This window comes from Palaemon carinicauda, chromosome 18 (assembly GCF_036898095.1).
Source record: "Palaemon carinicauda isolate YSFRI2023 chromosome 18, ASM3689809v2, whole genome shotgun sequence".
In the NCBI taxonomy this organism is placed as follows: domain Eukaryota; kingdom Metazoa; phylum Arthropoda; class Malacostraca; order Decapoda; family Palaemonidae; genus Palaemon; species Palaemon carinicauda.
In genome coordinates, this window is record NC_090742.1 from 12,093,795 (window position 1) to 12,111,294 (window position 17,500).

The window sequence follows — 17,500 nt, forward strand, 5'->3', positions numbered from 1 at the left end:
CTCTAAGGCACTGTCCTGCTTGATAAGGCAATGTCACTGTCCCTTACCTCTGCCATTCATGAGCGACCTTTAAACTACCACTGTCATAAACTCAAACATTACTATTCTACGAATGATCATAAAATTTACTTTCATATAAATGAAAATGCGACAGATGATTTGTTAGGTCACACGTCATTCTCAAATTATTATTAAAAGGTCTATATAATATTATTTAATAATACCAACAAAATTGACATTGATGAATAATGAAACGGTAAACGACTAAGTATGCAATTACTGTGAAATTGCGTATTTCAAATAACATCTATTTGTTCCCGTCTGTTTTATTGTCAAAGATCAAGAATTTCCAGATCATCTTAAATGCTACGGACACGATTTTAATTAAAGGTTAGGTCACAATATAATACTTTATAATTACTTTTATTGGGAATTATTGCTTATAAAGTATCTATAGCCCCTGAATTAGTTCTCCAGAACTCTCTGGCCCATTATTATTATTATTATTATTATTATTATTATTATTATTATTATTATTATTATTATTATTATTATTAATACCTAAGCTACACTCTAGTGGGAAAAGTTCAAAGGCTCTAAGAGGGGAAAATAACCCAGTGGGGAAAGGAAACAAGGAAATAAATAAACTATATAAGAATTAATGACGAATCATAATAAAATATTATAAGAACAGCAACCATATTATAACAGGTCTTTCATATAAAAACTATAAAAAAAAGACTTAAGTCAACATGTTAAATAAATGACTTACCAATGTTTCATTGTGTCCCAAATAAAAATATATAGATCTGATTAGCTCCCTCAGTAATTAATTAGATTCGACTCTCAATTATTGTTAAACTAGGAAGTTGTCAATCGTCTTCTTTTATTCCATTCTACACACACTCCTTTTCAAACAACAAACTTGCTAACTAGGAAGTTATCAGTCATCACTTGTTATTCTATTCTGACAAACTTGCTAACTAGGAAGTTATCAATCATCACTTGTTATTCTATTCTGACAAACTTGCTAACTGGGAAGTTATCAGTCACCAATTGTTATTCTATTCTGACAAACTTGCTAACTAGGAAGTTATCAGTCATCACCTATTATTCTATTGTGTCAACACTCATTTTCAAACAACAAACTTGTTAGCAAGGAAGTTATCAGTCATTGCCTGTTATTCTCTTCTGACAAACTTGCTAACTAGGAAGTTATCAGTCATCACCTGTTATTCTTTTCTGACATACTTGCTAACGAAGAAGTTATCAGTCATCACCTGTTATTCCATTCTGCCAACACTCCTTTTCAAACAACAAACTTGTTAACTATTTCTTGAAAAAACCAGTCCACACCAAAACGTAAATGATCGGCTTCCACGGAGAGGAAGTGGAGTTTGCCTGCCTCGTCCATCTCTTTCAAACCGAGTCGGTCCTGCAAAGAACGGAAATCAAATTAGCTCACAACGAAACAACGTAAAAGTTTACTGTGTGGAAAAAAAAATACTATCATGGAGTATTTCTTATTTTAAGAAGGTCTCAGTAATTACAGTCAAGTTCTTTCCAAAATATATTTTTCTTCTTTTTTTTATTATTGAATTAGACGTTTATAGAATGAATACATTCTACATATAATGATCAGAGAGAGAGAGAGAGAGAGAGAGAGAGAGAGAGAGAGAGAGAGAGAGAGAGAGAGAGAGAGAGAGAGACCCATTTGTATTTTGAGTGGCCCACGAACTATGATTTAATGATGTATCATATGATTCTATACATTTTGAAGCAGACTTGCCAAAAGCAAAAAACTATACAAGATATATATATATATATATATATATATATATATATATATATATATATATATATATATATATATATATATATATATATAATAAATATAATATATATATATATATATATATATATATATATATATAATTTATATATAGATAGGGATATATATATATATATATATATATATATATATATATATATATATATATATATATATATATATATATATATATATATATATATATGTATATATATAATTAAATGCTGCCTAGTTATTGCTATAACCAAAACAATAACTCAATTACTAAATATAAATTCGTCTTATTTACCTCAATAAAATAGAAAATATTCTCCAAACTAAAAAATAGAAACATAGCTGTTCCATGAATAGATTCTACGAAGTTATAAAGACTACACTCAATTTGTTTCATTTACTCTAATAAAACCCAAAATATCCTCCAAACATGATGGAACTATAGCAGCACCATCAATAGATCCTTGGAAGTCATAAAAAATCTTGGAAAGTACGAGACAAACCTCTTCGTAGAGCCGAGTTTCTCGAAGAGGCAACACCTCTTCATTCTGACCAGAGGCGTAAAATCCAAACCACTGAGACTCGTTCGGATATACAGTCGTGTCTTCGAGGAATTTCACCATCACGAAGTTTTCCAGCTTCTGCAGGTTTTCTCGGTAGGTTTCGTTTATTTCCTGCAATGAAATATTAGAAGATTTAGTTATTGCTATAGTTATTATGTAAATAGCGTACAAGAAAACAGCAATTAATTAGAATCAGAGTTTCTTTATTCGACGTTGTAGTTAAGATTATTATCATTATTTAAACTATTAATATCACTATAATAAAAATCATTAAAAGTGTTATTATTAGAATATTTTTTTTCTTGAAACTGTTTTCATTACTGCAATCTATCAGCCATCTCACCTCATTGTCTCATAAGGCTCTCGTTGTTTCAGGTTAGCCACATACAAAGCACTCTCAAAACAAATAAACATGACTGCCTAGATACATAGGTAATAAGATTTTACTAATGTATGCAGTACATAAACTTACTGTTCCTTGGAAATTGTAGGCCTATTTTTTTTAATAAAAATATGGTTCAAGCACAATAAGTGAAATTTAAGTACTCATTGATATGTAAATAAGATTATTATTATCTATTTTTCTTAGAAAGTTAATGACTTATGACAATCTAATTACTTAAGTTGTCTATTGAATTTTCTGTTTGATTTATCTATTAATCTATGACAGTCTTTCGCAAGTAGTTAATATGTACATGACAAGATACCGTCTCTCTCTCTCTCTCCTCTCTCTCTCTCTCTCTCTCTCTCTCTCTCTCTCTCTCTCTCTCTCTCTCTCTTACGTACAGACATATACATAGACAAATATATATATATATATATATATATATATATATATATATATATATATATATATATATATATATATATTATATGTATATATATATATATATATATATATATATATATATATATATATCTTTATGTATCTCTATATACAGTATATAGTTATATATATACATATATACATATATATATATATATATATATATATATATATATATATATATATATATAGATAGATAGATAGATAGATAGATGGATAGTTGGATATATAGATAGATAGATAGACAGATATTCCTAATCCGTATATACAGTATAAACGCATTCATTTATATAAAATACTCTTGGAGGTGTAAGTATTTACTTGTTAATATATAACTTGCACAGATTGATCTGTAGATTTTTTTTTTGCTAGATAGAAGCGTCTGAAAAATATATAGAACTAACTCTACTAACCTTTTCATTATTGATATCTGCTAAGAAGATAGAGTGTTGGCGATACTTATCCTCTTCGATGGGGTCATGCCAGTACTGAGCCACAACATACGTCTGCTGAATGTGACTTGAAGAAAGAAAAGATCTTTTTGAATTGTTGGTAACAATTAATGTAGTGATATAAAAAAATGGTTAAAGTGTGCATTTATCTTTTCGAAAATATCTATTATTTGTGAGAGATGTAAATAAATATCTATGGATATTATATATTTAATGATATTTATATTTTGAGTAGTCCAGTTTCGGATACGTTCTTCGGAAATGTCAATTTAATTTGAAATTTTAAACTTTATGTTGTAAATAAAAAAAACCTGAACAGTCAATTTTAATAAGAAGGTTTTCAATATATGAATATATCACAAGAAGTGAAAAATAAGGAATAGAGAATTTTAGAATTCGGTGGAAATATCACTTTAATTTGAAATTGGGAACTTTATGTTGTAAATAAAATACCTGAATAGTCCATTTTGATAAGAAGGTTTACGAAATATGAACATATTACAAAAAATGAAAAATAAGAAATAGAGAGTTTTAGAATTCTGTGGAAAAGTCAATTTAATTTGAAATTTGAAACTTTATGTTGTAAATAAAAAACCTGAATAGTCAATTTTGATAAGAAGGTTTTCGAAATATGAATATATCACAAAAAAAAAAATGAATAGAGAATTTTAGAATTCGGTGGAAATGTCACTTTAATTTGAAATTTGAAACTTTATGTTGTAAATAAAATACTTGAATAGTCCATTTGGACAAAAAAGGTTTTAAAAATATGAACATATCACAAAAAAAAAAGGAATAGAAAATTTTAGAATTCAGTTGTCCTTTTACTCACGAATAATAAACCAAACGACGAAACCACCACTGGATGATGAAAGTACAAGTTGAGCCGCAGCCATAGATGCCCTGATGTGGACTGCCAATTGTTATCAGATTCTTCATTGGAGGGGAAGGGCATCGCTGGGCCACTGCGCGACTTCGAAAGATAAGAAAGATAAAGAATGTCACTATTTATCCGACAGTATGTTAAGGTATCAAAGATAACCCAGATGGAACAACTAGACTGGGATTCAAGACCCCGCTCCAGCTCGATAGTTTCTTATAGTGTCAGAAACTCACTATCCTTATGAGCTAAGGGTAAGGGTTTGGAGGAGCCTATAGGTCTACAGGATAAATCATCAGCAGCCATTGCCTGGCCCTCCCTGGTCCTAGCTTGGGTGGAAAGAGGGCTTGGGCGCTGATCATATGTATATATATTCAGTCTCTAGGCCCTTTCCACTGTTCCTTGCCTCTGCCATTCATGAGTGATCTTTAAACCTTTAAATGATTGTGTATAATTTTGTTCATGTATAATAATCAAATCAAAAGAAATTAAATCATTAGCAGTCATTGTATAATATTTTATTTTGTTGAGAAATTAAAAATAGGAATAAAATTGTTAAATATTTTAGTAGAACTTATGACAGATGGAATTGACAATATATTATTATTATTATTATTATTATTATTATTATTATTATTATTATTACTTGCTAAAAAGCAGGATGCTATATACCCCAGGGGCCCCAAACAGAGAAAATAGCCCAGTGAGGAAAGGATACAAAGAAAAATGAAATACTTTAAGAACAACAACAACATTAAAATTTGTATATCCTATACAAACTATAAAATCTTTAACAAAAACAAGAGGAAGAGAAACCAGACAGAATAGTGTGATCTCCTGGAGATTACACTTGGTTAAGAATGATTTCGTATTTGGTTTGGTACTTACAAAAGCAGACCTCCCTGGGAGAAGCCCATTGCATGGTAGCCCTTCTGAAGCTTTGGATCACTCGCTAATTTGTGGCAAACCTCTTCAACCTGGTCGTTCAAGTTTCCGTAGAAGCTGTACTCTCTGTCCTGCAATGTAAACATTGGGATGTGACACTAGTTCAACAGCAAAGGAGCTGATATATACTCGTATATTGTTTCCTTTAACACACATACACACACATATGTATATATATATATATATATATATATATATATATATATATATATATATATATATATATATATTTATATATATATATATATATACATATATATATATATATATATATATATATATATATATATATATATATATATATATATAATTTACAAGCACACACACACATATATATATATATATATATATAATATTATATATATGCATATATATATATATATATATATATTATATATATATATATATATATATGTATATATATACATATATATATATGTATATATATATATATATATATATATACATATATATATATATATATATATATATATATATATATATATATATATATATATATGTGTGTGTGTGTGTGTGTGTGTACACGCAAGGGGAAGGACATGTCAGAGGCATTTGTTAGGATGTACTAGTAACTGCTGATGATATATATATATATATATAATATATATATATATATATATATATATATATATGTATATACAGTATATATATACATATATATATATATATATATATATATATATATATATATACATATATATATATATATATATATATATATATATATATATATATATATATATATATATATATATATATATATATATATGGGGATGTACAGTAGGTTGCAAAACTCTCTCTCTCTCTCTCTCTCTCTCTCTCTCTCTCTCTCCTCTCTCTCTCTCTCTCTCTCTCTCTCTCTCTGAGATGAAATTAAAAACAACACTGAATGATTTCTATCCTTCGAGACTATAAATTTACAATGGATAAATTATATATAAATTGAAATTGTATTGTATCATCATCTATATAGTTTCTTAAAGGTCAAAATGGTACGGTATTTTTTTGTCATTCATGTTCTATGAAATTCACTGTGAAATAAGATCACGAAGTTGTAATTTTTAAAACAAGAAGAGTTGGAACTGTTTAAAAAAAATATGAAAACTGAATTAATCATTGAATGTTAATACAAGAAAATCGAAGTCAAAATGAAAATGAAAGACCTGAAGGATTGATTTATAAAAAAATATTTTGAATTTATATGTAATTAACTTTTTGAAATTACAGTTAAGGAAGAAATGTCTTTTAAATGAGTACACAATAAATACCGATGCATAATGCATACAATAAATTCAGATATATAATGCATGCATCATAGAATACCTATAAAATATAAAGTGAAATCCATTTTGTTGTACAACTTTGAAACAAAAACATCTTAATGAAAGTAATGCTTTGAATAAATGCTAACAAATTTATAAAAAAAAAAAAAAAATCAATAACTCATACTTACTTCTTCAATGTCCTCGCCAATCATAATACTCCTAATATAAATGCCGGGTTTATACATTTCAATAAAGGACTTCAGAGCTATCATGTGATTGGAACAGCACGTGTCTCCTATATAAAAGATAATTCAGATTTATATATCTCATTAGTATCGTATTTCATGATTATACATACCTGTGCACACACACACACACACACACACACATATATATATATATATATATATATATATATATATATATATATATATATATATATATATATATATATATATATATATATATATATATATATATACACGTATGGATGATACCCAACACAATATCGTGCCTAAATAGAAATAAATTTCTACCTCATACCGGGTTCGAACCCTAGCCCCTTCAAATGAAGGGCCAGGTCGCTTCCAACCTGGTGGCATGGTTGGAAGCGACCTGGCCTTTCATATGAAGGGGCTAGGGTTCGAACCCGGTATGAGGTAGAACTTTATTTATATATATACATATATATATGTATATATATTATATATATATATATATATATATATATATATATATATATATATATATATATATATATATATATATATATAATATATATATATAGTATATTGGCAGTATATCTTTTACACATTTCTGATTCAATATTTGGAGGAGTGTGATTTTTATCACGTGAACCCATCAATAATATAAAACATTTAATTAAGCCTATATTATTATTATTATTATTGCTGTTAACCTACAACAGCTATAACCCCAAGGGTTCCAACAGGGATAATATATTTAAAAACTACACTGAAACGTAATGATTTTCACCCTTGATACTCACTGAGCCCATGCCACATCACCAGGGGAGTGAATGGTTCGCCCTTACAGACCGACGAAGAAGCAAATAAGATGGCAATATATCCAATCCACTTCATATCTTGTTTATTAACTCTTCAAGAGCTTAGCTGAGTTCACGATGAGGAACTTGCACCGTTCAAGGAGTGACTGAAGATGGTATTCACATTTCAAGAGGTCTTATACCACGAGTAGACCCTTGAGTTGCCAACTGTTATTTTTATCGTTATGAGAAGAGACTCTTTAGCTATAGCGAGCAGCTCTAGGAGAAGGACACTTCAAAATCAAACCATTGTTCTCTAGTGTTGGGTGATGCCATAGCCCCTGTATCATAATCTTCCACTGTCTCTTTAGCTATGACGAGCGGCTCTTCTATAGGAGAGGGACACTTCAAAGTCAAACCATTGTTCTCTAGTCTTGGGTGGGGCCATAGCCCTTGTATCAGAGTCTTCCACTGTCTTGGATTAATTTTTATCGTTATGAAAAGAGACTCTTTAGCTATAGTAAGTAGCTCTTCTATGAAAAGGACACTTCAAAATCAAACCATTGTTCTCTAGTCTTGGGTAGTGCCATAGCCCCTGTATCATAGTTTTCCACTGTCTTGGGTTAGAGTTTTCTTGCTTGAGGGTACACTCAGGCACATTATTCTATCTGTTTCCTTATATATAATGCAAAGTAGTTTATGGCAATATCTTCAATCTTTGTTGTTTTTTTTTTTTTCTTCCGATTCTGTCTTTTCGGCTTCACCTTTATTACAAATCACTAATTTCTTGTATTTGTCTACAGGAAACATATAATATTCATATACTATATACTATGTACTTAAAGTTTTCTTCATATTGAGCACAAAACTGATGTGTCCTGTATTTTTCTCGGGCAAAATTTGGTTTCAAATCACCTGGGGTATACTTATAAAACGACATAGAGACCTATTTTTGTAATGGAAATTTTCATGGAAACATTTCTGATATTCAAGTATAGATAAAAATCTATAACAAAAGAGGGGGGGGTGGATTTTGGAGGATCTTGGGGGTGCACGTAAATCTAATTTACATAAATTAAATGTGTGAGTTTTAATTACTGTTTCAATGATTTATCAATAACGGTAGCAATAACAATAACAATAAAAATAGTAATGATTGATAATTTTTATTGTTATTTTTATCTTTATTCTTATGGACATTTCATTAAAGTTTTCATTTTTTCCGGCGTTGTGGTTGTTGCCATTAGGATCTACATGTTAAAATATTGAACATCTTCCAGCTATAGTCAATTCTTTTTAGTGAGGCAGATTTGCACCGACTCGCTGGGACGTCCTTTTCACTCGGATCATTCTAACCAATCCGATAGCAGGACTCTTTTCCGAGCTAAAAGGGTACCGCTGCGAGTCAGTGCAAATGTGCCTCATTAAAAAAAATTGAGTATAGTTCATTTGACTTGTTTATCGGCAGAAGGAATAGTTTGATCTTATGTGGTTCTAACAAAATATCAATCTTAGTTATTCAAAGAAAATTATATACAATGCATCCTTTTTTAATAAGTCGTTTTTTCCAAACTTTGGTTTTCATTAACCTTTTTTTTTTTTTAGACATGAAGTGTTTATCTACAAAAGGAAAAGTTTGATCTTATATAGTTCTAACAAAATATTAATCTTAGTTATTAAAAGATAATTATATACAATACATAATTTTAATAAGTTTTGTTTTTCTTCAGAACTTTGGTTTTCAGCATCTTTGTTTTATGACGTGAATTATTTATCTGCAAAAGAAGTCTGATCTTACATGGTTTTCTCAAAACATCATTCTTAGTTATGAAAAGAAAATTATAATAAGCATACTTGTTTTCAATAAGTTTTTTTTTTTTTTTTTTTTTTTTTTTTCAAAACTTCGGCTTTCAGAGGCATTGTCTTTTGACCTAACTTGTGTATCCGCAAAAATAAAAAGTTTTTTGGGGTTAAAACTTTTTGTCCTTGTAGCATAGAAAATTGCTCAATTTTTTTGAAGTTTGTCATCGTAAGGCATTTTTGGGGCCCTTTTGTAATATTTTGGAAATAGGTATGCTTTATTCCTTGGTGAACATTCACTTGTACTGTTTCGTTATAAGGTGAACAATACAAAAGGAACTAGTCTAAGCTTTAGTACCAGCTCTTTTAACCTTCCTCTTCCTTCAAACTCTCTGATGTGGGTCGAAACCTTTCTTATTTGAAGTTACAGTTCTGGAAATAAGATATATCACCTTTCATAGCGGCGTAGACACAACTCGTTCAATATTCTCCAGTCTTCCTTTTTTTTACGATTATTTCTTTATTTCTTCTGAGCTTTTAATTCCTTACACGGTTAAAGATTTACATCAGAAACGGCAAATGTTTGGCAGCATTTACTCCAGGATTTTTACCGTTTTAAAACCCGATATATTGACGTAAAGTAGTGATATTACGCTCACCAAACCGTGAAAAAAGGATAACTATGTAAGGTAAAATTACGGTCTCTCTCTCTCTCTCTCTCTCTCTCTCTCTCTCTCTCTCTCTCTCTCTCTCTCTCTCTCTCTCTCTCTCTCAGTGACATTGCTAGATGTATATCTACTTGGTCTCTCCCCCTCCCTTGGGTCGTGGGGAGGGAGAGTAGTCATAACCTGGTGAAAGGGGCTATCCGGAGGGTACACTCGGAAAACACAATCTCATACAAATATGTGTGCGTGTGTATGCATATCTAAATAATTATCCATTATTATTGGCGGGTCGCGTATACTATTTACTTATGTTAGAAGATATCCCCAAATTAAGTGGGTTTAACGAAGATACAGTATGTGTGTGTGTTTATATGTGTGTGTGCGTATGTGTGTATGTTTGCAAGTTAACCATCATCGCTGTGGTAACACTCCAATAACAGCCGAGTTATATATGTATATATATTTATATATGTATATGTATATATATATATATATATATATATATATAATATATATATAGTATATATATATATATATATATATATTGAATTCCTATCCGTATTATTATCTTTCGTGTGAAATTAACATGAAAATGCGAGTAAATAAATGCAATACTTTTTTGAGAAGATAAAAATCTATCTTGTAACTACAAAACTGATCTTGAATATTGTAACCTTTTCAAGAAGATGAGAATCAGTCTTATATTTAAAAAACTGGTCTTGAATACGGCAACTTTTTCAAGAATATGAACATCAGGTTTGTAATTACAATACAGATCTTGAATACAGCAACTTTTTTTCAAAAATATGAAAAATCAGTTTTGTAACTTTTTCAAGAATATGAACATCAGATTTGTAATTACAATACACGATCTTGAATACGGCAACTTTTTCAAGAATATGAAAATCAGGTTTGTAATTACAATACAGATCTTGAATACACGCAACTTTTTTTCAAAAATATGAAAAATCAGTTTTGTAACTTTTTCAAGAATATGAACATCAGATTTGTAAATACAATACAGATCTTGAATACGGCAACTTTTTCAAGAATATGAAAATCAGGTTTGTAATTACAATACAGATCTTGAATACAGCAACTTTTTTCAAAATATGAAAAATCAGTTTTGTAACTTTTTCAAGAATATGAACAACAGATTTGTAATTACAATACAGATCTTGAATACGGCAACTTTTTCAAGAATATGAAAATCAGACTTGTATCCACAAAACTGATCTTGAATACGGCAACTTTTTCAAGAATATGAAAATCAGACTTGTATCCACAAAACTGATCTTGAATACGGTAACTTTTTCAAGAATATGAAAATCAGACTTGTATCCACAAAACTGATCTTGAATACGGCAACTTTTTCAAGAATATGAAAAATCAGACTTGTATCCACAAAACTGATCTTGAATACCGGCAACCTTTTTCAAGAATATGAAAAATCAGACTTGTATCCACAAAACTGATCTTGAATACGGTAACTTTTTCAAGAATATGAAAAATCAGACTTGTATCCACAAAACTGATCTTGAATACGGCAACTTTTTCAAGAATATGAAAATCAGACTTGTATCCACAAAACTGATCTTGAATACGGCAACTTTTTCAAGAATATGAAAATCAGACTTGTATCCACAAAACTGATCTTGAATACGGCAACTTTTTCAAAATATGAAAAATCAGTATTGTAACTTTTCAAGAATATGAAAATCAGTCTTGTAACTACAAAACTGATCTTGAATACGGCAACTTTTTCAAGAATATGAAAATCAGACTTGTATCCACAAAACTGATCTTGAATACGGCAACTTTTTCAAGAATATGAAAATCAGACTTGTATCCACAAAAACTGATCTTGAATACGGCAACTTTTTCAAGAATATGAAAATCAGACTTGTATCCACAAAACTGATCTTGAATACGGCAACTTTTTCAAAAATATGAAAAATCAGTATTGTAACTTTTTCAAGAATATGAAAATCAGTCTTGGTAACTACAAAACTGATCTTGAATACGGCAACTTTTTCAAGATATGAAATCAGTCCTATTACAAGAAAACTGATCTTAAACGTAATCCAGGACTTTAATGTCAGCCTCCCAAATTCTCCTCTGGCTCATCAGAAACACATCAGAGTTTGCATATGAGAGACAGAACCGGAAGTTCGTATAATAAGCGGCATAAATATTCAGTCTCTGACATCCCTATAGCATATTCCAAAGGAAACAAAGCATTTTACATCAAGTGTAATAATAGATGCTTTGAATTATTCATTCGTTGTGAGGACTATGGTAATGAACAGAATTTGTAGAAGCCTAGAGATCTGATAACTTTGAGGTTTTGATGCTTAGAGCTCTTTGAAGCTTCACGCAACACAAATCTGTTAACATGAATTCGGTCTATTCATAACTTTTGTATATCTGCATTATATTCTGAGAGAGGAGAGCACATAAGTGTGTATTGGTTGTATATTTTCGTACTGCATCCACTGTTTAGCCTTCTACCTTACTTTATTTACCACTTTCTTTTCTATGAATGTACAATTCATTTTAACTTGTACATCATTATGCAGCTACAATGTTTTCCCTGCGTTGAATGATCTCCTCACTCCCTGTGCTGCTTCCCCGGAACCTTCCCACTCCCTGTGCTGTTTCCCCTAGAACCTCCCCATCCCCTGTGCTGTCTCCCAGAACCTCCCTACTCCCTGTGCCGTTTCCCCAGAACCTCCCCACTCCCTGTTGTGTTTCCCCAGAACTCCCTACTCCTGTGCTGTTTCCCCTGAACCTCCTCACTCCCTGTGCTGTTTCCCAGAACCTCCCCACTCCCTGTGTTGTTTTCCCAAAACCTAATATGGCAGGTTCATCCTAGCCCAAAATTCTTGGACATGATGTGTCGTTCTATGCTAGCGGTATTTTTAGATTTATTTAAGAAGCAGGTCTTCTGAAAGCTATTTAAATTTGATTATTACATCTTCGCTTTTATGATTTAAAATTGAGTTTCCTTTTATTCTTTATTTATAACAAATGATATTGGCGTCAATGACCTCAGATGTCAGGATGCCAGAAAACTCCAGATCAAACAATCAATCACCATTTCCTTTGGCTGTTTCCGTGGAATCTTCCAACTCTCTGTGCTATTTCCCAGAAACTTCCCACTTCTTTTGCTGTTTCCCCAGAACCTTCCAACTCTCTGTGCTGTTTCCCCAGAACCTTCCAACTCTCTGTGCTGTTTCCCCAGAACCTTCCCACTCCCTGTGCTGTTCTCCAGAACCTTCCAACTCTCTGTGCTGTTTCCCCAGAACCTTCCAACTCTCTGTGCTGTTTCCCCAGAACCTTCCAACTCTCTGTGCTGTTTCCCCAGAACCTTCCCACTCCCTGTGCTGTTTCTCCAGAACCTTCCAACTCTCTGTGCTGTTTCCCCAGAACCTTCAACTCTCTGTGCTGTTTCCCCAGAACCTTCCAACTCTCTGTGCTGTTTCCCCAGAACCTTCCCACTCCCTGTGCTGTTTCTCCAGAACCTTCCAACTCTCTGTGCTGTTTCCCCAGAACCTTCCCACTCCCTGTGCTGTTTCTCCAGACCTTCCAACTCTCTGTGCTGTTTCCCCAGAACCTTCCCACTCCCTGTGCTGTTTCTCCAGAACCTTCCAACTCTCTGTGCTGTTTCCCCAGAACCTTCCAACTCTCTGTGCTGTTTCCCCAGAACCTTCCAACTCTCTGTGCTGTTTCCCCAGAACCTTCCCACTCCTTGTGCTGTTTCTCCAGACCTTCCACCCCCTCTGTGCTGTTTCCCCAGAACCGTCCCACTCCCTGTGTTGTTTCCCCAGGACCTTCCAACTCGCTGTGCTGTTTTCCCGGAATCTCCCTACTCCCTGTGCTATTTCCCCAGAAACTTCCCACTCCTTGTGCTGTTTCTCCAGACCTTCCAACTCCCTGTGCTGTTTCCCCGGAACCTCTCGATTCCTGTGCTGTTTCCTAAGAACCTTCCCACTCCCTGTGTTGTTTCCCCAGGACCTTCCAACTCGCTATGCTGTTTCCCCCAGAACATTCCAACTCGCTGCGCTATTTCCCCAGAACCTTCTCACTCCCTGTGCTATTTCTCCAGAACCTTCCAACTCTCTGTGCTGTTTCCACCAGAACCTTCCCACTCCCTGTGTTGTTTCCCCAGGACCTTCCAACTCGCTGTGCTGTTTCCCCGGAATCTCCCTACTCCCTGTGCTATTTCCCAGAAACTTCCCACTCCTTGTGCTGTTTCTCCAGAACCTTCCAACTCCCTGTGCTGTTTCCCCGGAACCTCTCTATTCCTGTGCTGTTTCCCCAGAACCTTCCCACTCCCTGTGTTGTTTCCCCAGGACCTTCCAAACTCGCTATGCTGTTTCCCCGGAATCTCCCTACTCTATGTGCTATTTCCCCAGAAACTTCCCACTCCTTGTGCTGTTTCTCTAGAACCTTCCAACTCCCTGTGCTGTTTCCCCGGAACCTCTCGATTCCTGTGCTGTTTCCTAAGAACCTTCCCACTCCCTGTGTTGTTTCCCCAGGACCTTCCAACTCGCTATGCTGTTTCCCCAGAACCTTCCAACTCGCTGCGCTATTTCCCCAGAACCTTCCCACTCCCTGTGCTATTTCTCCAGAACCTTCCAACTCTCTGTGCTGTTTCCCCAGAACCTTCCCACTCCCTGTGTTGTTTCCCCAGGACCTTCCAACTCGCTGTGCTGTTTCCCCGGAATCTCCCTACTCCCTGTGCTATTTCCCCAGAAACTTCCCACTCCTTGTGCTGTTTCTCCAGAACCTTCCAACTCCCTGTGCTATTTCCCCGGAACCTCTCTATTCCTGTGCTGTTTCCCCCAGAACCTTCCCACTCCCTGTGTTGTTTCCCCAGGACCTTCCAACTCGCTATGCTGTTTCCCCGGAATCTCCCTACTCTATGTGCTATTTCCCCAGAAACTTCCCACTCCTTGTGCTGTTTCTCCAGAACCTTCCAACTCCCTGTGCTGTTTCCCCGAACCTCTCGATTCCTGTGCTGTTTCCCCAGAACCTTCCCACTCCCTGTGTTGTTTCCCCATGACCTTCCAACTCGCTATGCTGTTTCCCCGGAATCTTCCTACTCCATGTGCTATTTCCCCAGAAACTTCCCACTCCTTGTGCTGTTTCTCCAGAACCTTCCAACTCTCTGTGCTGTTTCCCCAGAACCTTCCCACTCCCTGTGTTGTTTCCCCAGGACCTTCCAACTCGCTGTGCTGTTTCCCCAGAATCTCCCTACTCCCTGTGCTATTTCCCCAGAAACTTCCCACTCCCTTGTGCTGTTTCCCCAGAACCTTCCAACTCGCTGTGCTGTTTCCCCAGAATCTCCCTACTCCCTGTGCTATTTCCCCAGAAACTTCCCACTCCTTGTGCTGTTTCTCCAGAACCTTCCAACTCCCTGTGCTATTTCCCCAGAACCTTCCCACTCCCTGTTTGTCAATTAATCGTATCAAGTAATCCTTGATAAGTTGGAAGTCCCACATTTGTATCCGTATGGCTATGATAGCCTATTAGAAACGTCCCCGACTCACATTCCGTGAGTCAGGAATTCGAGACCTGATGAAGCTCGACAGTTTCTTGGAGTTTCTTCAAGCACACAGCCCTTGTGAGCTAGTAATGAGGGTTTTGAGGGAGCCTGTGAGTCTACCCACTCAGTCATCAACGACCGTTGACTGGCCCTTCCAGGTTATAGCTTGGGTAGAGTGTCTTGGACATTAATCATATACATAAATGGTTAGTATCCTAATATTCAATTTCTTTAAAATATTCTACTAAGTTATTTAATCTTAATTTTCAAAAATATTCTAATGAGTTACCTAATCTTTATTTCCTTAAGAATTCTACTGAGTTATCTAATCTTCATTTTCCTTTAAAAAATAATTCTACTAAGTTACATAATCTTAATTTACCTTAAGAATCTTATTAGAATATCAAATTTTTATTTTCTTTAAACAAGTCTACCGAGTTATTTAATCTTCATTTTCCTTTGAAATATTCTACCGAGTTATCTAATCTCTATTTTCGAAAATATTCTAATGAGTTATCTAATCTTTATTTTTAAAAACATTATTGAAAAATAGATGACTAAAAAAATATTTCCCACAATACTCTTAGATCAACACATGCATAACTAAACAAATATATATTATTATTATTATTACTATCCAAGCCACAACCCTAATTGGAAAAGCAAGATGCTATAAGCCCAGGGGCTCCAATAGGGAAAAATAGCCCAGTGAAGAAAGGAAATAAGGAAATAAATAAATAGATAAATAAATAAATAAATGAATAAATACATAATTTTCTGTCATGAATAAAATGAAATGAAATGTGAAATGAATCATGAAGTGGTATAAGACTCATCAGCTCATTAAAACCCGAGTCTAAGCAGCTTGAATGAGCCAGTCCAATTATAAATCCAAAACAGGACAGCAAAGACTGTGTGCCCTGAATACTAATACTTGCTGGAAAATTGCGCTGAATAATCTCCGCTGGATATAAGCGAGCATACTCGAAGTTGAGAGCTTTTGATATTAACCCGTGATGCATTGAGCAATATTAATCTGCGGTAATTTCACACAACTTTTGCCTGATTAATCAAAGAACACTCTTGATAGACACATGACGTCCTTAATGAAGTGATCTTTTTGAGTTTTAGCGATTCATTAGTTTCCCAAAAACTCAAATGGAATATTTCAATTAAGGGATGACTCGTCGGTTGATTATTAATTGAAAAAAATATTTAATACTTTTTTGGAAGTGTACGTTTACATGGAAATTATAATAAATTACGTTGGTTAAAATTCCAATATAAGGATTTTTTACAACTTTAAATGATATTTAGTTGTTAAATAATATTAAGCTTACGATATTTATTCTACTTCATAACTGATGACAGGAATGTTGTAATAATAATAATAATAATAATAATAATAATAATAATAATAATAATAATAATAATAATAAGTAATAAATAATAGATGATAAATGATAAAGAGAATAATAATATAAATAATGAAAATTGAAATAATGAATAATAAATAAAAAATATAATAATAATAATAATAATAATAATAATAATAATAATAATAATAATAATAATAATAATAAAAAGAATAATGCTGTTAATAATAATAATCTTAATAAAAAGATATACACATTCTATATTTTCACAGGAGAAAAATAAAGCTTTGATTGCCTTTATTTTCACATAAGAAAAATAAATGAC

The 17,500-nt window shown here is 33.0% G+C and overlaps 1 protein-coding gene across 3 annotated transcripts in view; it reads right to left on the reverse strand.

The window, feature by feature from the left end:
* Positions 1 to 557: 557 nt before the first annotated feature.
* LOC137657609 (palmitoyl-protein thioesterase 1-like) overlaps positions 558 to 17,500 on the reverse strand; it is a 376,665-nt gene continuing 359,722 nt past the window's right edge. Inside the window, exons 1-7 of one of the 3 annotated variants that reach the window (XM_068391967.1) lie at positions 7,787 to 7,938; positions 6,966 to 7,072; positions 5,435 to 5,562; positions 4,499 to 4,639; positions 3,628 to 3,733; positions 2,329 to 2,499; positions 562 to 1,435 (exon numbers count right to left, since the gene is read on the reverse strand). In XM_068391967.1, coding sequence (XP_068248068.1) covers positions 1,310 to 1,435; positions 2,329 to 2,499; positions 3,628 to 3,733; positions 4,499 to 4,639; positions 5,435 to 5,562; positions 6,966 to 7,072; positions 7,787 to 7,880 — 873 coding nt within the window. In that variant the 5' untranslated portion in view covers positions 7,881 to 7,938 and the 3' untranslated portion in view covers positions 562 to 1,309. Of the gene's footprint in view, positions 1,436 to 2,328; positions 2,500 to 3,627; positions 3,734 to 4,498; positions 4,640 to 5,434; positions 5,563 to 6,965; positions 7,073 to 7,786; positions 7,939 to 17,500 lie in introns of those variants that run through there. The other 2 variants (XM_068391969.1, XM_068391968.1) reach the window with 2 other exon arrangements.